Below are 22,972 nucleotides of genomic sequence, written 5' to 3'. Positions count from 1 at the left end.
TTTCATCACACAATAAATCACACGTAATTCAATGTCGCCGGTTTGGCCAGCGATACATAGCTGAGTTGTCGCCCTGCATACCCGCACAATCTTCACAGGTTTGTTGGTCAATTAATGGGAAATTTAATAGGTATACAATAATGTTGTTATAATGCAAATGTATACTATAACTGTGTTCAATGTAAGACTAAGCTAAGGTCTAATTCTACCATGGAGCAATAATTCTAATTGAAGTTGGACTGCTGGATGGAGAGTTGAACTGTCTGGCCCATATTACTGAATTGTCCTGGATGGGGAGGGTGGGTTTGGGGCGGGACCGGGGGGGGGGTATGTGTTATTGGTGTTACTACAGTAAACTTTTATTCATATTATGGCTGCTGGAATTGTGGCGGATAACTTTCCGTATGGCGCCACCACTTTTTCACTCATTTAAAAAAAAAGGGATATATCAATCAGGTAAATTAGAATTAGATACTATCTATATTATTTTATTTCGAATGAAAAAGTGGTGGCGCCATACGGAAACTTTTCCATTGTAGCAAAGCAAAAGGGGGTGTTAATTGTCATGTCTTGTCATCCATTCAAAGTTCAGCATTAATATTACAATCATGTCAATGACTTGAGTATATTTTATTTCTTGCCTGTCCAGTCCTGTTTTTTGCTGGCCTGTCACGGAGAAGGATATAGGCCGTGCCTACCATTCATTTAAACTAACCCCATTTTAGATCATTGGAACAGTGGGATCTTTAAATAGTAGTGAACTTTGAATGAAGTTGGCAGGTTGTGTTAAGCCCGGTAACGGTTCATACTTCCTGCGAATGCGAAGCGAATTTGACTTCACAACCCTCCTTTCGCAGCGATATTCGCAAGAGAGTCGAGCAGAGTTCAACTGCTGCGAATTGTTCGTTGCGAATTTGTGACGTCAACATTTGTATCGCATTCGCATTCGCAGGAAGTATGAACCGGGCTTTATGCTACTACTAAAAACTAGGCTCCCCCGTGAGCCATAGGGGTCTAATATTTTGGACCTCCTTAATGCTATACGTTTTTAAAATCGGCGTTGATAGATGAAAGTTTTACAACCGTTCGCCATGATCAAAAACTAAAATTTCCTTGGTATACACCCAAAACTTATCACACACACTCAATATACATTCATGATGCTTGCATTTTTTGATGATGTTTTTAAATTTAACTCAACAAAAAGGCAATACAAGCATTATGAATGTATATTGAGTGTGTGTGATAAGTTTTGGGTGTGTAGTACAAAGGAAATTCTATTTATTGATGGCAAACGGTCGTTAAAAAGGTCCGAAATATTAGACCCCTATAAGGCTCACGGGGGAGCCTTAGGCCTATAGTTTCTAGAAGTAGTATTATGCCCTCTACGTATATGCAGTCAGTAGATGACATTAATGAATTAAATTGCAGGTATGTTCAACAACTGTGTAGCACGTTGAAATGCCTCCGGTTCCGATGACATCTATTTCCATCCCCAAATAAGAAGAATTTATTCTTTATTAATTAAAATCTTACTGATACATTTAAATAGAGTTGCAGAGTAGCTGCCGAGGGTGTTTCTTTTTTTGACAGAGCTAAAAAATGTTTGAAATTCATATCAAATTCAAGTCCCAAATGCGTATGTTCAATACTGGCAAAACAGATAATCGTTTAAACAGATGCCGTACGGATCATTGTTGAAATCTGAGCAAACATCAGTCTGATGGGCTTGATTTTCCAGCCTGTGAGTGTGGAACTGCCCTTCAAACAGCTCCCCATATCACCAGTGACTGCATTTGTACGAGCTGCCCTGGCGAGAAGTCCCTAAAGAAGTTAGATAATCGGCCATAGCTGCCCACATCACAAGTGAAGTAATTTTTCACATTTGCCCTGGCCAGAAATAAAACACTGGAGGCTGCTACCACAGCTAGGTGTCGTCTGTTATTAGATATACAAAGCTATTGTGAAGTATGATACCTAGATGTAGTACTTAAAATACTTTTTTTTTAACTCTGTTTTTTCCCCCCTAATTTTAGAGTCCATATGAACTGACCATGTCAACTAATGTTCACCTTGAAGTGGCGTCAAATCAGGTAAGATTGAAAGTAGAACTGAGGGGGAAATATTAAATCTTTGTGTAAATGAAATCATCATCATTTAGCGGTCGCAACTGAGATTCCATGCACAACGTTACTCCAGAGGTGTTTATCCCTCATCATGTTTGGAAGGTCCATGATTTCAGCCTCCGTATCTCTCCCGATCGCGTTGATGTAGTTGAGTGGTCGAGGTCCTCTATTAGGCACGGCAGTCTCTGGTAAATAAAATACCAATCCTCACTGATTTATAAATCCGTTCTTGTCAATAAGACTCGTCTACAGATCAATCATTTATGTGGGATGCTCTGTTGGAGTGTACAGTCTAGTTGGTTATCAAACAATGGACTGGTTTTTCTGAAGTTTGTATGGAATTGTTTCTTTGAGTTTTCCCAAAGAAAATAAGTTTTCAATGGAATGTTGAAACATTTTATATAAGGTTGAAGTCAAGTCGAATCATAAGTAATTATGAAACATGTAGGCCTAACTGTTTTTATCTTGAAATTGTGGCAACATATTTCGGGTAATAAACAACAATAGAAGTTGACTTGGTATTTTATAAATCAACTTTTGGGGTTGGCTTAAGAAAAATTTACTGGAGTGAGATTTAAATTGCGACCTCCAGGTTTACGTGTTAGTGCTCTTCAAACAGAGCTTTCTAGATGCTGACAAAATGGGAAGACTGCCCACACAGGGCAAGATAGAGCACCAGTTATTGATCTGGAGGTGGCTGGTTCAAATCCTACTAAACTCTTGTTCTTTGTGAACCCCCTTTACCAGTGACATTTTACATTACATATTAAAATCTAAAGCCATTTGGAACCATAATTCCTAGCAGGAAAATGAAAGTGTCAATTCAAAGGTCAAGAAATTAGGTCACAGTTGTCTTCACTCTTGTAAAAACTAACAACCTTTTAAGTTCTTTTAAAAGCTTGGTATCATTTTGGGAAATATGGAAAATGGTGTTTGCGTTGGTGACTGTTTGGAATTGGGGATTTGTAGTTGATCAATTTGCATGCTTGTTTCTAAAGTTCTACATGTATTTCACTGTGCTGAAAGTTGTTTAATACATAAATGTCAGTCAACGTACGTGTAGTGTCAGAATAGTTGCTTATATAGTTTTATTTTAAAAATTGTGAATGTCATCTGTGAAGGAAGTGTCTTGTCATCTCCTGTGTTTTCTTTGAAAAACTTTTCAGGCCAATATGATCTGGTAAAAACAACACAATTTAGTGAAAAACATTCAGGTGGTTAAAACTCACAAAAGGAAACCTTTTATATACTTGTAGTGGTTGGTGTAGACATACAAAGAAGAGCAGAAGGCGGAATGTTTTATCTGGTGTACTACACCATTTATAATGGTACGTCCTTCACATGAGAGGGTACCACTACATATAAAATCACTTGAAAAAATCAATATTTAATCATTTTACTGACTGACAGCACTTTTTATTTCTCTCTTCCTGTTTTTCTTTCTGCTTTGTGCTTGTCCGCTTTGTTCCTGCTTTTCCCTATTCGTTGCTGCAACTGTACCATGTTATGTCATGCACTCCACACATTGGCATCACTTTATTTCTTTGGTGGTCGTTATCTTCACACTGGGTGCTCAATAATGGTTTTGATGACGCGGTTGGCCAATCTCCCCCACTTGTCGTCTCTGTTTCACCTTCGTAGCTGGCCCAAGATCTGTCACAGATCGTTGATAATTTCACGTTACTGGATATCTTGAGCAAAGAGGAACAGGAAATGGTCCTGGAGCAGAAGATTGATAACATTAAGAAGACGAACCAAGAAAGGATGCGGAGATACCAGGTAAATGGTTGCCCCCCTGCTGCTCACAGAATTCACAAACGTTTTACCTGAGGAAGGATAACATTTGTCTTTTTTTCTCTTTATCTTGTGGTATTTTGCTTTGTCAGTAATTCAGCTCATTTATGGTTTGTTTTTGCTCACATTTAATGTCTATTTTTAAATGTTTTTTTCACTGCATGTTAATCGTGAAGCTATTATAATCTAATGAAAGGGTGAAAAATTACAACAGTTACTTCTTGACGTTATTTTTGAGCCAAAAATTTGCTTGGCACTGTTTGTAAACAAAACGTTACATGGTCTATACAACTCTCACAACCATCACAAGTACCTTGTCTCAAACATAATTTTGTGTTCAGTGTCATGCATGGCTGCAATATCAAAGCAAAAATCTATGCGAAAGTTTCCTTTACACTATGAGATAGACATGGTATGTTCAGTTTTCATTTGGATATTTTCTTTTTATGAAGGGACATATTTTTATGATGCATGCACCATGGTTGTTTTTAGTCCTTGGCATTTGCACAGAACAAAATATTTGCTGGTAATTTGTACAATGTGGTGTGTTGGGATGTAGGGCTAAATATTGGGCTAAATATCGAGTGGTTATTCTGGAGTTATGTTTGGATTGTTGTAAGTAGCATGTAAGGCCAATAATGCAATTGAATTCATCTTGTTTCATAAATATAATTTATGGTTTGCTATTTTATTAACCGTCTGGTCTGTTATCCCACTTTCTTTCAATTGCTTCTCTTGCCCAATCTAAATATCGATCTATCTATCCTTTTCCCACTTTTTCTGTTTCTTTTTCCTTCCTCAAAAATATGAATGATTCCTTTAGGAAATTGAGGAAGACAAACGGCGAGCAAGCCAAGATGGGATGACCATTCCAAGCACCCCATTGCAGGAACCTACAAGCCCCTCATTTCCTCCAGACTTACCTGCAACCTCCCCTACTCAACAGTCGACAAGTCCATCTGTAGATAGCGGGCTTGCATCACCAGCATCATCCATTGAGAAGCACGGGGATGATGGAGGTGGGGGAAGGGATTATATTCAGGATGGGGAGAGGGTTGGAAGTGGAGGGTCAAGACGAAGACAAGAATCTTCGGCCAAGGTTTGATTCTTTCGTTTCCTAGTTCTTAAATGCTATGTTATAGATTTTCACATACATTACTTGAATTCTGTATAAACCCTTCTACAATTTGTCAGGCTCTAATACTCACAACCGGACTTTCTCACGTGTTGCTCCCCAAATACGGAACAACCTCACAGTACACATCAGAAATTGTAACTCTTTGTTAAAAAAATCTCTCAAAACTCATTTGTATCAGATGTAATATGTTGATAGTTTCATTGGTTTTGCTCTTTTCAGCGCTTTGATCTTGATGTTAAGGCGCTTTGCAAATTTTTAAATGTATGTATGTATGTGTGTAATAGTCAAGACAATATTTTAAATGAATATGAAAGGTTTTATAAAATCTTTTTGAATTACAAACTATAACTGTTCATATATTTACAACTGATATTTCCAGGTGTTAAGTTTGCCCATACTTTATTAGGATTTCAGGATTGCTAAATAGTGATACTGTGTACAGGGGTGGCATTAATACTACTTATTTGGGGAGGGGTCAAGCTCCGGGAGGGTGCTTTTAAATTTAACAGCAAACTTCCTTGCATCACAACTAGAGTTGCATGTACCTTATTGTGACCGCCTGTATTTTATTGACCACTGCTGCTGACTAAATATACATATAAGAAACTACCAAGTGGTGTTATTTTTTAGTGAGGTTCATTTGATAAGAAAGATTTTTCAGTGACACCCTGTAGATAAATCCTATTTGAGTGATTGGGGTTCTGAGAAGAACCAGAGTTTCCCACGTTTCAAACAGACAGAGTATACTGCCCGAAACCTTTAGTCCTTCGGTTCTGCTCAGAACCACCATCACTCAAAATAGGTTTAGCTACACCGTGTCACCGCAAAATATTTCTAAATCTTTCTACCATGCGAATCTCTAAAGTCTTTATTTAGGTTCAGTTGTATTGAATTCAAAACTCGCTTAGATGAGTTAATCATCATGTTAATGGCTTAATCTCTTCCTTTTACTACCTTCCATATATCAGGAACCTAGCTCGATGAGAACACGCAGTGAGACAATAGAGATTAACCTTCACACATCAGGCACTGGTCTTGGGTTTGGGGTCATGAACTTCCCTGGTATCGGCGTAACGATCAAGACCATCTTGCCAAACGGTGTTGCAGGAATGGTAAGTCTGGTAGTTTCTTGTGAATAAACATTTTCTACCTGCATTACATTATTAAGAATTGTTGGAACAATAGTTGACTTGACACCATGTCAAATCTCTTTAGTGAGTAATGTTTGCTCTGAGAAGAGCCAGTTTGGTCTGCTTGACTTTTTCAATCGGTGTGCTCTGACCGTCTTGCTGTTTGTGTTAGCTCATGGAGGGTTTGGTGGGTTTCAGTGTTGAATGGGTTCGCTGGAGCATGTGGTTGAAGCCCTCCTACAATCAGTTAACAACAGAAAAATTATTCCACAGAATTCCAATAAGTTGGAATTTTGTAAAAGTTTGAAGAATGTGTGTATTGCTGTATCAAAGTCTCATTAAGGATTGGTTTAAACAGTTAAAGCTTTAAAAGGGTTCATCTCGTCAAATATTTTAGAAGCAAATCATTAGATAAGCTGTGAAAAACATCATGTTTGTAAGTGTGACCTGCTTATTTTCAAATGAGAAAAATATAATTAGCTGTTGCAAACTGAGGTGTAGAGCAAACAGCCACAAATATTGTATCCACAACTTTAAAAATAATGTACACATTATACATTTTTATCGACAAGATGGAATTTTGTGTATTCTTATTGGCAGGATGGACGACTACATTCTGGGGATCTCCTTCTTGAGATTAATGGCGTGGATGTAGAGAAAAAGACTCGCGATGAGGTGTACAGCATCCTTAAGGAATGCAAGGGAGAAGTCAATCTTGTTGTATCAAGAGAAGTTATACAGGTAGGAAATACACTGTATATACCTAACTGACTTCACTCTGGTCATGGCTGAGGGGATAAGAGCACCGAACTCAAGTTCTTGCTCTTCTGTTCCCGGGTCGTGACACTTGTATCCCTGAGCAAGACACTAAACTATAATTGCTTCTCTCCACCCAGGGGTAAATGGGTACCTGTGAGGGCAGAGATGGTTATAGTGCTTGATTTAGCTGAGTAGCGCAAGTTAATGATGCACACGCTGTATACTCCCCAGGGAGCTGGGATGGTTTAAGGAATGAATCAGGGGTAATAATGTTGGAAGCGCTTTGAGACTCCCTTCGAGTGTGAAAAGCACTTTATAAAACTGGTTATTATTATTATTATTATTTTAAAAACAAAATTTATGACATATCTTTGTTAAACTACTGTCATGTTGCCGTTAATGTAGATTTTGCCACCAACATTCATGGCAAGATCTATTGAGTGGAAAAACACGAAACGGCAGCCAATATGAATTCCAAGGTTTCAAGACGGCTGCCCCCTCTGCTATGCCAGCCCTCTGCAATGCCTTCAAAATATCTTTAACACTTAATATACTTATATCTATGTATTGTGTTGTCATTTAGCCTCTGAGAAGAACTCTACCTGGATCGAGACATGATGCACATCAACAGTTTTTTCCATTCAACATGCTTTGATAGCTGAAATCAATCTTCTGATCATTCAGAATCCATGGAACAACATAACCCACAAGGACAAATGTTCGACATTGTCTAAAACAAAACAATACAAAATCATTTCTGATAAAAGATCAAACTTGGTATGTCAATGAACCTTATTTCCCTTATTGGATTTTGATTTTTTTTGTTTCCTACTCTATCTAGGTGCCAAATAGAGGGCCGCCTCCTCAGAAACGAGAAGGCCAGAGAAGAGGGCCGCCTAAAGAAGCCTCCAGACCCAAGCGAGAGGTACGTTTCTCTTTTAGCATTTCCTTTTCTTCCCGATTATCTTTTCATTTCACACAAAGCTTTTTGATGTGTAAATTTTCCCCATTATGGAAAGGCACATCTTACAGTGTGCTGAATCTCATGTACTTCTGAAGCATTTTGGAAGGGTGCTTTACAGTCTTTCATTTAATCATTGAAATATTGAAATATGTTAACATTGCATGTTTGTGTGAAGTCTATGTAATGAAATAGATTTGTTTGGTTTAAGCTTGTTGTTTAGTATGAGCCATAACTTGCCAATATCTAGTTCTTTTGGTAAATAGAAAATGTTGTAGGGATGGTTTTGTGATAATTTTAGCTGTAAATAACCTGTTGGGATGTTATTGATTGAATTTTGAACACAAAGTTTGAATGACAAATGTAAGTATTTATTTACACAATGTCATATTGATCTTTACCGTAAAAGTTTTTTAGCTGCTCTGTTATCTTTTTATAAACTCTTGGTTTACTTCTACTTATTTGTTTATTGTTTTGGTTTTTCGATTCACACTCCACCCTTTGACCTTTCCGCCCTGTCTACCCCTCCCCTGTGTATGCTTTTTGGGGGTTATATACATGTACTTAAATTGCCCTGTCTTGTCACTCCCTCGTCCCCGCCCCCCTTGTCCCTCCCTTTTCTCTGGGTGTCTGTGTGGGTGTCTATCTTGGGATTTGTTGAGCAGGATTTGGTGGTGACATTTCAGAATGATCAGATGGTTCGAGAGCAGAAGGTGAAACGCAAAGTGACGATTCGGGGTGGACAGCAAGAGGTATTGAGCGGTCATTCCTGGGTCATTCCATGATTTGACCCCACCCCATGTTGCTACTATTCTGCATGTTGGTATTGGTGCATTAACTCTCACCTTAACCAGTATAGGTTGGAATGCCTGCTTCTGTGTGCAGAATTATGCATGGTTTGTTATGTCTTCTTCAACAAATTTGAACACTTCGGCCTATGTTTTTTTTGTTTTTTTTTCAACAAACATGTGATATTTTTTTAATGCAATGAACTTGGATATTTTTTTTATGCAGGCATGATATTCTCCCTACTTTAGTCTGTTTTTCCAATTTTGTTGGCCCTTGTAAAAATGAGAATTATTTTTAGTAATAAGGTCTGACTAGTCTTTTAAAGCCTACACCATGAGCACCAAAAGCTGCAATCTCTCCTTTATTCTGCAGAAATATTGATCAATCTGTCCATGTTCTGATGAACAATTTGAAAATCTTCTTGATTGAGGAAACATTTTTTTCCCCCCTGATTTCTGTACACAAAAATCTCCCTGGTTGCAAGATGCAAATGTTGGGAGCTCTGACATGTAGGTCAGTCCTTTGACTCAAATAAAATGTTCCTACTTTTTGTCCAAGGATCAAATATCATGCCTGCTTATGGACCAGAATAATCTCTGAACACACTGTATCTCCCCCTTGATAAGAAATGATGATAAATGTAGTCCCTATGGTTCAACAGTATGAGTTCACATTATCTCGTATTTTACTCCTTGCATAAAATATATAACGCAACTGCTATACCCTATTCGACATTTAGTGTCAAACACATGGTGGATGTAGTTGTAATCACTCATACTTACTTCAAATACACACAGGTGTGTTTAAAAGGCAATGTTGTCTACTCTCAACATACCCCACACACAAAGAACTGTTGTTAAATTGTTGAGCAGAATTTAACGAGTCTCTTGTCAAGGGTTCTTTGATTTCAATATTCTGCTGGTATGGACCCTTGGCACTGACAGTTACTATAAATAATAAACTTGCAGGTAGAACTGTGAATAAATCTCTTTGGGGAGGAGTGTTGGCTTTGAGAAGTGGCATTACTTTTCGTTATCGTACAACAAGCGATTATGTAATATCCTTTTGTTGGTGCTCACTGGCCATTATGACGTAGGTGTTTTTCATTGGCGAAATCAACTGTAAACCAAACAATCATGTCTGTGATGCAATTTATTTGTTTGCTTGTTTATATTTTAAGTAAATTAGCACAAGGTAGATTTTTTTCAGATTTGTTTTTTTAATGCAAGTTCGCCCCAAATAAGGCTAAAAGTATCTCTGTATGGGCTACAAGAAAAACAATTATTAAATGAGAAAAGGAATCCTGGGGGGGGGGTGGAGCTGAAGGTAGGAATTGATGTCCTCTTAAAACAGTCTAGGTTGTAGGATGGGGGAGAAGGCATCAGGCAAGGAGTTCCAAAGAGATGTAGTACGTGGAATAAAGCTGCTGGAATGGCTCATCTAGATATAGGAAAGAAATACATTTTCTGACGAGGAAAGTAGGAAGAAAGAGCTGTTAAGGACTCACTGTTGTGTTCTCCTTTTTTCATCTGCGTCTTTTCAACACTCCCTCCTCCCACAGAGATTTACGTGTGATTGCACACCTTAATTTTACTAGTTAAAGTTACTGCCCCATCAATTATTACCCTCAAGTTTACTAGTTAAATGCACACCATGCCAAGCTTAAAACATCACTTAATAAAAAACCCGGTTCATACTTCCTGCAAATGGAAATGCGATACGAGTTTAGACGTCACAGGCCTTTCTCGCTGCAAATGTTTTGCAGGAGCTCAGCTCAAGTCAACTGATGCGAATTACTCTTTGCGCATTTTTGACGTCAAAATTTGTATCGCATTTGTGTTCGCAGGAAGTATGAACCGGGCTCAACTGTCATTTATGATTTGGTATATTTAATTGAACTGCACCATGCAAGATTCTAACCTCATTGTTTTCTCTTTTACTGACATCTTAATAATTTTCAGTTGCTGAACTGCTGTTATTTTCACTTTGAGTCTGTTCGTGTTGGAAAGAAGATTTATCTTTGAAAGTGACATCGGCTGAATTAACCATTGTTGGCTTCTTAAAATTTTCTTAACTCTTCAATAGTAATATTTGTATCATCTTTTTGATAATAATAATAATAAAGAATGGCTATTCATAATGCCCCGTTCTAAGACGTTGTTGTAGATTTGATTGTGGTACTATCTGGCTCTGGCTATGGCTAGATCACAGCATCTTCCAACAACAGATAATTCAGCATTGGTTTGCAAGCAATACTTAAAAGCCATAGCCATGACTATCTGCCTTGCCCTGAGTTTCTTTTAACATCTTTGTTTCAATAATTGCAGCATGTAACATCACTGTAAGATCTTGCTGATGAATTTAATTTATGTTTATCATGTATTTGATAATCAACTAACTTGCATAATGGTTTTATATTCCTCCACAGTCAGTCTATGCACAAACTCAGGGCTCACCTTCATAGAGCTGCTTAAGCGCAGCAATGTGCTAAGCAAACTGCTATTTTTGTTGTACCAATTTAGCTGGTATCCTGTTGTTTTTTTTTGCTTAGCATGAAGTTGTTAATCACCTGTGTCTGCTTATGCAGCTCAACAAAATTGTGCCCACTCTGAAATCATGCTTAAATTTCCCCAATTGGTAACCTCTCAACTAATCATGATGAATGAACACTTAGGTCCGAATAAAAACACTTTTTCTCTGGGTTTCCAGAAACTTTTCATGCTCACACACTGGAGTATTTTTTCAGAATTTTCAGAATAATAGTTTTTTGGAGTATGAAGTTTACGCATTGAAACTTAACTAAAAAACGTTAATACATTTAACATTATAGGATTTGAGGCATTGCATGGTGAGGTATCAATGTATATTTGTTTGCGGTAACACCATGTGTGTATCTACTTGCCAGGTAGAGTTTGTTCTTAGAGAACTGTCTTAGTAGAATAAGGCAAGACAGTTCTCTAAGAACAAACTCTACCTGGCAAGTAGATACACACATGGTGTTACCGCAAACCAAATATACACATTAAACATTCTCAAAAATGTACCAGGATTTGTTTTTCGCTTTCAAGAAAATGTGGATTGTATTCACTGAGAATCGGCAAGATCTTAGTCTTAATTGGACACAGCATATTCAGTTATTTGTTAGACCCTTGGGTTCCAAGGTACCCTGCTTCAATGTTGGCAGGACACGGCTCATCATTTGGTTAATGCTCATGACTTTCCCAGTTTCTTGTAAAACTAGTCATGAAATCAGGTTTACAATGCACAGCTTGCATTTATGTCTAAGAAAAAGTATTATTGGGGTAATACTAACCTTAGAATAAGAAAATGTTTCAATACAATAAAATGTAATGCTTCACTGTGTTAGAGACAAATTTATAAGATGTCACAATTTCCATTATGAACTCATTGGTTTGATATGCTTTTCTGTATGGGTTTCAAATTGTTTATAACCAAAATGTTTTGTCTTCCCCAACCTAACATTTGTAGGATCTGATGATCTCTGTGGAGAATGATCAAGGGAAACCACCAGGGCGTGGTGGTGGGGGAGGAGGTGGTAGGGGGCGTGGTCGGACGGTCAGAGTCAGTAAAGAGGAAGTCAAGAGACGGGTAAGTCTCATGAAGTGTTTTTGTAATTACATGTATTTGTAATTTGATGGCATCATTGTACTTATTGTGTGTACACATGTATTTTGTGCTGTAAATGCTGTCAGTACTTTTACCAGTTAGATATACTACTTTATAAATTTGAAATTGGGCATTGAAACAAACAATGTTATAAAAATAATACATTCGTTAAAGACAGTGGACACTATTGGTAATTGTCAAAGACTAGCCCTCACATTTGGTGTATCTCAACATGCATAAAATAACAAACCTGTGAAAATTTGAGCTCAATTGGTCGGCGGACTTGCGAGATAATAATGAAAGAAAAAACACCCTTGTCACACGAAGTTGTGTGCGTTTAGATGGTTGATTTCGAGACCTCAAGTTCTAAACCTGAGGTCTTGAAATCAAATTCGTGGAAAATTACTTCTTTCTCAAAAACTATGGCACTTCACAGGGAGCCGTTTCTCACAATGTTTTATACCATCAACCTCTCCCCATTACTCGTCACCAAGAAAGGTTTTATGCTAATAAATATGTTGAGTAATTACCAATAGTGTTCACTGCCTTTAAGGTTTATGCTTGCTTGTGTACATTGAATGATTTAGCGAAAATGAAAAATATAACTCCTAGGTTGCTCTATCAGTTGATCGCCGTGGTGTGAGAAAAAAAACTCTGCTTTTAAATCATTTTCTTCACAACTTTTTGATGTGAAAATCATGAGAGAACACTTTTCATTTTGCAGGAGTTTGAACTGAAACAGAAGGATAATTACGATAGAGTAGAGGCTGAAATTGCTGCAATGAGGGAAGCATTAGAAAATCAGGTAAGACTTCTGCCCGTCAGACATTTTTGCTTTTGCTTTTGTTAACCCAGGTTGGAAAACTATGGAAAGCCATAAACGCAATGAAAAACAGATCGCTAACAATGTTTCAAAAAGATTAAAACGTTGTGTTGATTTTGTTGAAAGCAAAACAACTAATTACGGGAGGTATTATATTTAATTGAAAGTTTTCAGAAAATTGATGAATTTAGTTAAAACATCTGTTGGTATGATCGAGTGTTTTACTAACATTCGGCCAGCCATGCCAACCAAGGCGGTTTGTTTTTTTAACAAAATAAAGGTCTATAATCGGCTCTGTTCTCAATGAACTTGTCGACCTATGACATGAAAGTTTGAGGTCATTTTATGAGAGTTATATATAGAGTTGTATAGTACTGTTCTTTTTGTATTTTGTATTGATCTTTTCGATATTCCAAATAAATAATAACAATAATAGTAATGAAAGACACTTTAATTGTATCGGTTTTCTGATGTTTACAATGTATATTGAACAGATATAATACAGTTTATGTTTTTAAACCTTTTTAATTATCCATTGAATTTTGAATCATGGACTCATCTGTCACTTCAGAAAGCCACAGGTGTCACCGACTCCCCATCAAAGTCTGTTTATAGTTTCCTTGATGACCCTGCCCGCTACGGGGCCGATCCAGATCATGAACGCTCCGCTAAAGGAAATCAACACAGCGGTGGAAGAAGGAAACAACACGTCAGAGGTGGGCAGGAGTCTGACATTGGGGGAGGCAGAGGCCGCAGGAAAGACCAGCGTGGACGTGGGGTGAGTTTTACCATTCATTGAACTCTAGTTTAGTACTACTATTTCTGAGGAAATAGAATTGGCTGTTGTAAACAACTTACCAACCAAAAGGACCGATGGTATAAATGAAAAAAATAGTCGATGGCCTGACGTTTCTGCTTTAGAAGAGTCTCTCTCGAAGGCTAAACAAAAAAGACAAAAGTTATTATTATTTCTGGTAATGAAACCAAGGATGCTTCGTAAGTGAACTTGATCAGTGTACCTCGTACGCCTGAGGTAACCTGTAAACAAGGGTGCTTGCTATGTGAACCAGAAACACTGGAGGTAAGTCCTACTCTTCCACGATAAGTGCTCTGCAGCCGATTTCACGAAACGCTAGGATCAATCCTATTTCGAGTTAGGACGAGTAACCCGTCTTACTTAGGACGTGTTCAATGCGTCCTACGTATTTGGATCTGGAACTGAACCCGTCCTAAGTCCTAAGATTAATGCTAAGTTAGGAAGAGTTTGGTGAAAGCGACGGCTGGGCTATGAAATGGAAACCTTCACAGTAAGCACAAAATCAGTCGCTAAGCAGCTACATGAAATTGGGCCCTGATCTTGTTTCTCTGGCATGCAATTGTAGTGGAACCATTTATCTACAAAACTTAATTTAAAAGAGGGACCTTTGTCATGAATTTAGCAGTGCTGTACCTAAAATTATTAACTCTGTAACTCAGTTACTGCGCGCTGACTGCCACTTCATAATATAATAACAACGGTAATAATAATAATAATAATAATGGAGTCTTATGTAGCGCCGGTATCCGCCACAAAAAGGCGCTCATGGCGCTCGCTCGAGATACAAAATAAACAGTTCAAAAGAAAGGAACAGAAAAAGTTTGTAGAGAGTCGCTGGTCATTGTTTAACTGCAAAGAGTAGGGTTTTGAGGGCAGTTTTGAAAGAAGATGTTGTATTTGCAGTCCTGATGTGGTAGGGAAGACTATTCCACACCTTCCCCGCAGTAACCAAGAAAGAACGTGTGCCCTTTTTTGTGTGGAAGCCAGCACACACATTAACAATGGGTTTGAGTCCACAGTTTCACGTACAGCCACAGGCCTGCTGTGATAATGACATCAGTCCCCTTTTAATAGAAAATCATTCGAACAAAGCTGTATCCTAAAAAGTCTGCCACAATTAATTAAAATTATCACATTCTACAGAATGTGTTTGACGAACATTAGGGGAGAAAATTAATTATCCTTCTGAAAACCTATTATTTACAATCCCTTTGTCCTTTGTAACAAACTGTCTTTCACACATGGATATTTTTTTAGATAATTGCTTTTGAAAGATGCAACATCAGCCATAGTATTTAGTTAAATTACCCCCTCTATGTCTGACAATTCACCTAGTCCTTGAATAATTCAGGTCTGAGCCTGTTAATCACTCTATATGTACCAGCATCTTCACCATAATTACACAGTTTTTGATCAGGCGTGGAATTCATGATGGCCATCGTGAAATGGATGGTTACACATGTTTAGTATATTCACAAAAAAAAGAAAAAAAAATCCTCCCTGTGTCCTTTTTCTTTTCCTGTTTGGCCTTGGTGCCCTGCCCTTTTGACCCTACGGCCCTTCAACGTTTGCACCTATTCCAAGGCCACATTGGCCTTGCCCCTAAAAATGACGAAATTCTAATTGGTGATAAGTTTACATTGCTACCTTACCGTGCTAAAAACATCTACTATTCGCAATCATTAGGCCTATAAGCTTACTATCATGTTAGGTTGGATCGAGCTGCATTAAATATCACCAACCTGGTCATGGCTTGACTTGTGATTTAATTGCCACCTCATTCCTGGATTGGTTAACATATTTAGGTAGAAAAATATGCAGATGTCTCACATCATGTTTGTCTGTTTGTTAGTAATGTTTTTTTCCCCCACAAGATCAATTGAAAACTACAACTCCTTTTAATCTATATTCAAATCATTGGAAAACCTTTATTAATAAATACCTTGGACGGTTTCCAGTCTCTGATTGGTCAAAACCCGGTCACGTGTGAGAGTGTTAACGGTGGTTTAAAGACCGGCTTTGGAAAATAGCGAATAAGTGGCCACTAAATCAGCATAAATTGTGTAAACCTTGCGCGTTGCACTGTATCGCACGCTTATTTATATCCCTGTTAGTTTCATTGCAACTTCGCGTACGCGCGCTGAAAATGTATCGATTTTGAGTGCGCGCGTGTAACATGTGCGCGCGTATAAGCTGACAATGAGCTCATGCGCGCGTTTTAATGCACAAGGAACAGCTATTGCCAATCATTTGCCTCCTTTGACCCCAGTGAAGGCACTGAACAGATTATTATTTAAAAGAGCCACTGGTCTCAAAGACCAGTAACGTGATTAACGCACGAAAGAGATGGGAACCATCAAAAGCTCAAATATGGCCCCTGAATTTGTCTGGAAGTACCGCCGAGAGAAAAGTCACAAAATTTGGACAATTTTAGCCGTTTAATTCGCTAAAAAAGGTATTTATTAATGGGAATAACAGTGTTCGTACCCGGTCTTCACTGCATGGTAATGACCTTGGTTGGTGGCTGGTGCTGTTAACGGACCTCGCCTCCGACTCGGTCCGTTAACAGCGCCAGCCACCAACGCGGTCATTACCACGCAGTGAAGACCGGGTACTCGCACTGTTATTCCCTAATTGTAATACCATTGTTTGAGAAAGCTGTAATGCAGCTGTTTTTTAAATGAAACACTGCATAATTATTCAACATTTTATTTGTTTGTACCCAATGTAATGGTATTCGTTAAAAAAAAATTATTTCAGAAAAAAATTGACTCCTGAGAAAAGTTTTTTCGTTAAGATTTTTTGGAGTGACACAAAACAAGTTTCCTTGAAACAAGGTTTTTTCTAAATTCTGAATGCCAATTTTATCAGTATATGTCTGATAAAGTGTTTTTTTGATCTTTTTAAACAAATTCATGATGTTACCATTACCAGTCTGCAACTATATTATATTATATTTGGTAAACGGTGAATTTTTATTCCTCCATTCAAAATTTGGGGAGGTTTGTGGTTTAAAGAGTAACCTCTCAACTTACTCCAAACAATATCGATAGCGAGAGGTTTAACAATAAAGTCTTCTATTCCCAGGGTCATTCTCAAGGAAGGGGTGCGCCAGAGTCCACTACAGAGACGGTCACAATGAGCGGGAAGGAACGGCGCGAGTACGAAGCCTGGAAGCGAGAACGCGAGAAGATCGACCAAGAGCGCATACGCAGACACAAACAAGCTACTACAGGAGACCAGGGAATGCAGTGGAACCCTGGGAAGGAGAAGGCAGTCGAGGAAGAGTGGAAAGAAAATGTTACTTTGCCGGCAAAACAGTAAGTATACAAAAAAACTTGTTTTAATCTTACTGTCTTCCCTGACGAAACAAACCAAATTAAAATGGTGTTCTGTCATCCAATTTAGGTTAAGCACTTTTTGTGTTTCATGGACCCTTCGGCACCTGTTTAAGACAGGCACTCCAGAGTCGCGCCAAATCAAATTCTGAATTAAGACCATGAAAAGTTTGCCGTCTGAAACAGTTAGGAGCCACTAGCCACGCTGGAAGTCGCAAGATTGACTGTTGCAGCCATTTAGAACGACTCTGGAATACCTTGGTTTCAGACCTCAGTCTTGTCATGAGCCGATGTAAATGTTATGTTGAGTTCGCCTTTATGAAACCAAAATATGGGTTGACCTAGAGTTACTCCTAGTCTCGGCAAGTCTCTGGCGTGCCTGTCTGATTCAGGTGTTAGTCAAGTACAGTTTCATGTTCCATGTAATTCCATTTCAATTAAGCTTGGGCGATATCGATTTATTTTATTCACGATATATCGCCGACAATATATCGCGATATTCGATATAATCGCGATTAATTAAATTTGACATCATCAGTCTTCAAACTCCAAGTAAAAGTTGTAGAAGAGACAGTCATAGCATAAGAGAGGTGTTCTAATGACCTATTCTTCTGGTTTTACTCCAAACCCATGGGGTGCAAGATGTCTAAGCTTGCAAATACATCGCGATATTTAATCGATATCGCGATTATCGCGATATCGATATTTCGATTAAAACCAAATCCATCCGATATCGAAATCGTTTCCAAATTAATATCGCGATATTCGATAATATCGTGATATCGCCCAAGCTTAATTTCAATCATCACTTTAATTGTTTGGCTTTACCTAAAGCAATATTTGTCTCATGTTCGGATAAATAAACAGATGTTTTTCCAACTTGCTACAGACTAAATACAGCAGCTTATTTCACGCATCGATTCTTTTCTCATTTTTCACAGCTGGACCTTAACTATGAATAGCTCCGTAAAGAATCCCTAAGTAATGTTCAAGACACATTCCAAGTAATACCAACAAAATTGTGTAAATGTAATTTTTGTCAGATACGTTTTGATCTGCAGCTTCAGGTGTCTACTCTTGGTGAATATAAATACTTTTCTTGCAGAATCATTTCTGATGATGCAGGGAATATTCCTTCCAAATGTTTAGTCAATTCAAACTAAACACATTCTTAGAAAAGTGTAAAGTCGTTGTATAAAAAGTGCAGCAAATTTGTATTATATTTATGATGGGTAAAACCAAAATACATATACTATATCCCCGATGCAAATTTCCATCTATTATTTTTGTAATGAGGACCTGAAAGAATCATTCCATCGGAACCCTCTTTTAAAAAATATCCATTCTCTGAGAATGATTCAGGAATCGTTTATATTCCTTTATGCATCCATGTCAGCTATCCCCGCCAATTATAATTCTAGCACACAACACTTGCCATTGTGTTCCCTCGGGAGGTTTCCATGTTGTGTTGAGGAATGCTGCCAATGAGTGTTCCATGTTTGCATTCATTTCCCATGAGATGCAGCCAGCCAACCATTAGCTAGTAATCCTTTACTAATGGATGAGACATGAACAAGGACAAAACGAAGCAATGTGACAGGGGAAATTTACTGTGGGAAATGAAAATCACTTCTTGTCTAGCTGTGTCTGGTGCATTGGTGTTTCCTGTAGTTGTTCTTTTTTGTATGAAAATGTAACTTAGTAGATCCCAACCCCTGGTGTATTTGGCTTCAGACTCTAAAATATTCCATTTGTGTAACTTTGCGCCCAAAATGTTCCAATTGTTATTTGGGCCTGAAGTCCTAAATCCAACAGAAAACAGACAGAAATTTCCTGAATATATTTATTGAGAATTTGGGACCTATGTGGGTTAACTTTTGGGGGAAAAAAAACATTAAATCTATTTTAAAACAACAATTAATCATTGTTGGTATAGGGTGTTTCATCCGTGGCAAGAGCTCAATGTGTTGTATAGGCATTAAACTTATAAAAGAACATAGATGTTGACATATTTTATTTGAATTTTGTATTATTTATTTTGCTGTTTATTACCATACTCTAGCAACTTAATTTCCTAAATATTAAACCAGACTATCCTACTTTGATAATTTCATAAAGAATGCTGTCTTAGGCCGTATCTGAATTGGCGGCTACGGCTACGGCCGGATCGCCGCATCATCATGCATTGAAGTATAGGACGCCCTTAGCAACACCCCTAGCATTGGTCATAGCCGCAGCCGTAGCCACCAATTCGGACACGGCCTTTTTGCTGTTAATTACCTTTTTCTTTGAAGTCTTAGGCCCTTTTTGAAACGACGGCTTCGGCTTTTGATTCAGCTTCAGGCTAGCTTGGCCCAGTGTTTTTTTTTTACAATTGCGCGTGCTATGCATATAGGCCCTCAGGGTTTCAGACGAGTGGACGGAGCCTGAAGTCAAATCCAATGCTGAAAACATGGTTTTGAAAAGGGCCATAGACTTATTCCTTCCTTTTGATCTTTCCATTATAGAGAGCAGGGGGATCAGGGAGAAATGAGGATCGGTCACTGGGATGCAACGGATGCAGTCACTAATCAAAGAGGTAAGCCGACATGTCGCAATGGGGGCTATCGTAATCATACTTCTGTCAAAGTTTTCTGGTTGAATCATTTATTAATGATTAAAGCAACATTGCAGAGTTGCTTTTGCTAACAAAACAGTGGCTGGCAGTGTAAGCAATTTATGCAATCCACCATAATAAAACTGACAAACCTGTAGAAGTTTGAGATCTATCGGCCATCTGGGTCACGAGAAAATAGTGAAAAACCACTCACACATTTTGCATGACATTGGTTAAAATAGAAATTTAATGAAATAATCACTGAGCGATAAACTCCAAATGGGAAATCAGTTTTATTTACTTCTCATCAAATGGCATTTCCGACAGAAATACTTTCTACTATCATTCATGTCATTATAAGACCATGTAAGTTGTTCCTTACCAACTCTGTAATGTTCCTCTTATCTGAAAGAAAGGTTTAGGTTTTATTCAAATTGATGTTCAATTCTCTTTCGCTCTGTTGCTGTTTTTTATTCTAATTCAAAGACAATTTAGAAAGCATTTCTATTAAAATACCAAAATCAATTGGATTTAATGTTACACTGATATTACCTTTGAGAAACACTTTGCTAGAGTAAAAAATTGTCATTAACAATGTATTGCATTTGATGTTAAGGTCAATTGAGTCATACTTCATGCGAAATGCAAAACATATAACCTTTACTTCAATTACCCTACAGACAAGAGAAGTGGGGGTGGACATTTTGAACATGATGATCGTGTCAAAGGTCAAACCCCTGACCAGGACCCACGCATTGGGAGTGGACGATTCACCCAAGAAAGTAATCAGCGAGGCCGAGGAGGTGGGAGAGGATTCTACCGCGGTGGCCGGGGCGCCGATCGAGGGCGTCGGGGACGCGGGGGAAGCGGATCCGACGAGAGTAGACCGGGCAGGCGAACCTCTCCGCAAAGTCCTCAAAATGAGTCACCGAATAATTCTCAAGGAGACAACGGCCGACAACAAACATCAGAGTCAAATTCTCGAGATGATTCGTACGGGCAGTGGCAGCAGTCAGCGGGATCTGACTGGAACGCTGGAGGCTCGTCGAATACTACACAGTGGGAGAGTGAATCAACCAAGGCATTAAGAGACAACACTGAGAGCTTACACATCGGCCCCTTGCCCAGTCCGTCATCAGCGAGTGATGGGGTTAAATCCCCCAGGAGTCCAGTGTCTCCGTTTACTCCTACTGGTCACACCTTCCTGGTAGATTGGGCTGCCGAAGTCGAAGCACGGCATCCCGATGATGGTAGTTTTTCTACTGGGAATGATCTTGTTTATAGCAATTCACAGACAAACCAGGGTTTTTGATAGTGAATGTGTCTAGCCAGCAAGAAGTAATTCCCTGTGCCTGAAAAGAATAGCTTGTAAATGAGCCTTCTGAGTGTTCCTGTGTCGAACGTGACTTCTGCAAAGTGGAGAATTTCAGTAATTTTGTTTAACACGTGGCTTGCTAATGTGTAAAAAGCTTTAAGTATTTTGTGTAGCACTTGCCAAAAGGTGTAGGGATGTTGGTATCCTGAACACGATTACGCAGCATGTAAATTGAATGCATTGTATTCACATTGAGCAATCAGTGTAAATTTGAACTTTTTCAAATGCATTTATTTCCTTGGATTTGAAAATTGAAAGATGTGCCTTTTCTTGATGGTATTTCCTTTCAAACAGCATGCAGTTTACAGCAATATAACTATTCCTCATATGTTGTGGATTGTGTCGGTTCAAATCACTGGTTGGTTGTTCTGCCCTTCACTTATATGAATTCCCGATAGACACAATCTTTACTGACAACTTTGGTTTGGGCTTTGAGTTGCGTCAAGCATACTTATCTTTTTCTATGCTGCCAAGTGGTTTACCGCCGAACCATGCATGAAGTTTCATAAAATTCCTGCGTGTCACATGTGGTATTTATGCATAACTCATAATTGTTGTTTTCATTCTTAATGTCAACTGTGAGGAGCTGTGTACCTTACAGAGCAACATAGTTTTGCATTTACAATTCATGACGTAGCGCTACCTGTAATTATGGCTGACTTTACACTGTGTGCCGTCAACTGGGAACTGTCCATGACGCTGTTATATAGTTGGTGCCCTCCGAGTCCAGTGGACACAATACCAATATCCACTGGCAACTCAGGTGGGAGTCGAACCATGACCTTGTGCATTCTGGAGCAGATGTCTTGAACAGCTACATCACAGCTTGCCTGGTGATAAGAGAGCATGTTGATTTCTCTAATTAGCACGTGATGGGGTTATTGTAGTGTATCTTTACTATGCAATTCTTGCGGCTGATGTAACAAGCGTTGTTTTTGCATTTTTGTTTGGATATGAAGAAAGGAGGACCACGTTAACACTAGTCGCAGCGCCCTCTTTGTTTGTTCATTTCATTGTTGTTTCTATAAATGCTTGATTTAAAAATGGCTTGTAAGACCCCCGCCCCATAGTTTTAATTGTAGTTATGATTCAAGGTTACAAATGCCTAAAGCGCAATGCAGGATTCAAAACATACTTTTCTGGTTGTAGCAATGATTATGGTTTTACAAAAACCCTCTGTCTCATTCCAGTAACTCTGCACAGACATGTGACAATACAAGTTAAGCTGTACTAATAAGTGATTTTAGTATCAAAAATCGGTATGTATTGACTATAAGTGCTAACTCTGGATTCCTTAGCCATAAGACATTTAAAACCTCATGGATACAGACACGTTCAAGGCTGTGCGTGACTAGACTGAGGAATAAATTTATTGTTCATGAAAATTATGTTCAAACTGATGGGCAAAAAAATGCATATGTACCGATTATGATGCTCAATTTTTTACGGGTTAGCAGGGTATTTTGGCTTGTGTGCGTTTGTACTACCGGTTCAGGCATTATTTGCTTACAAAGGTATCGCAGAAGTTCGGTGCTTGCCTGCAAGCGGAGAATGGTGATAGTAAGCGCAGAATTTGTTGCTAAGCAGAGCTATTGAATTGGGCCCTAGCTGGCTTCTTACTGCAGCTACATTGTGTAAAACAGTTTAATGTGTTTGCTGAGGTTGAATTGCTTTCGTGTACTAGTCAACTTGTGTATGG

General features: G+C 38.5%; 1 protein-coding gene across 1 annotated transcript; it reads left to right on the top strand.

Moving 5' to 3' along the window:
* Positions 1-42: 42 nt before the first annotated feature.
* LOC117297816 (coiled-coil domain-containing protein 9-like) lies at positions 43-21,210 on the top strand. Its single transcript, XM_033780967.1, has 14 exons — positions 43-98; positions 2,037-2,093; positions 3,768-3,905; positions 4,744-5,019; positions 6,027-6,170; positions 6,789-6,929; positions 7,789-7,872; positions 8,574-8,660; positions 12,187-12,306; positions 13,049-13,129; positions 13,719-13,925; positions 17,052-17,284; positions 19,810-19,880; positions 20,579-21,210. Exons 2-14 carry the CDS (start codon positions 2,055-2,057, stop codon positions 21,208-21,210), a joined length of 2,253 nt encoding a protein of 750 aa, XP_033636858.1. The 5' UTR covers positions 43-98; positions 2,037-2,054.
* The last annotated feature ends 1,762 nt before the right edge of the window (positions 21,211-22,972 follow it).

The sequence above is a fragment of the Asterias rubens genome, chromosome 1 (assembly GCF_902459465.1).
Source record: "Asterias rubens chromosome 1, eAstRub1.3, whole genome shotgun sequence".
Classification (NCBI taxonomy): domain Eukaryota; kingdom Metazoa; phylum Echinodermata; class Asteroidea; order Forcipulatida; family Asteriidae; genus Asterias; species Asterias rubens.
This window is presented reverse-complemented; position numbering and strand designations above follow the sequence as displayed.

What these genes read in the sequence shown, in the direction of transcription:
- LOC117297816 (XM_033780967.1), top strand. Translation starts at nt 2,055, where the DNA reads ATGTCAACTAATGTTCACCTTGAAGTGGCGTCAAATCAG. An exon ending in GACAAGAATCTTCGGCCAAG is followed by an intron (nt 5,020 to 6,026) that starts GTTTGATTCTTT and finishes TCCATATATCAG; the next exon opens with GAACCTAGCTCGATGAGAAC. An exon ending in TGCAGTCACTAATCAAAGAG is followed by an intron (nt 19,881 to 20,578) that starts GTAAGCCGACAT and finishes ATTACCCTACAG; the next exon opens with ACAAGAGAAGTGGGGGTGGA.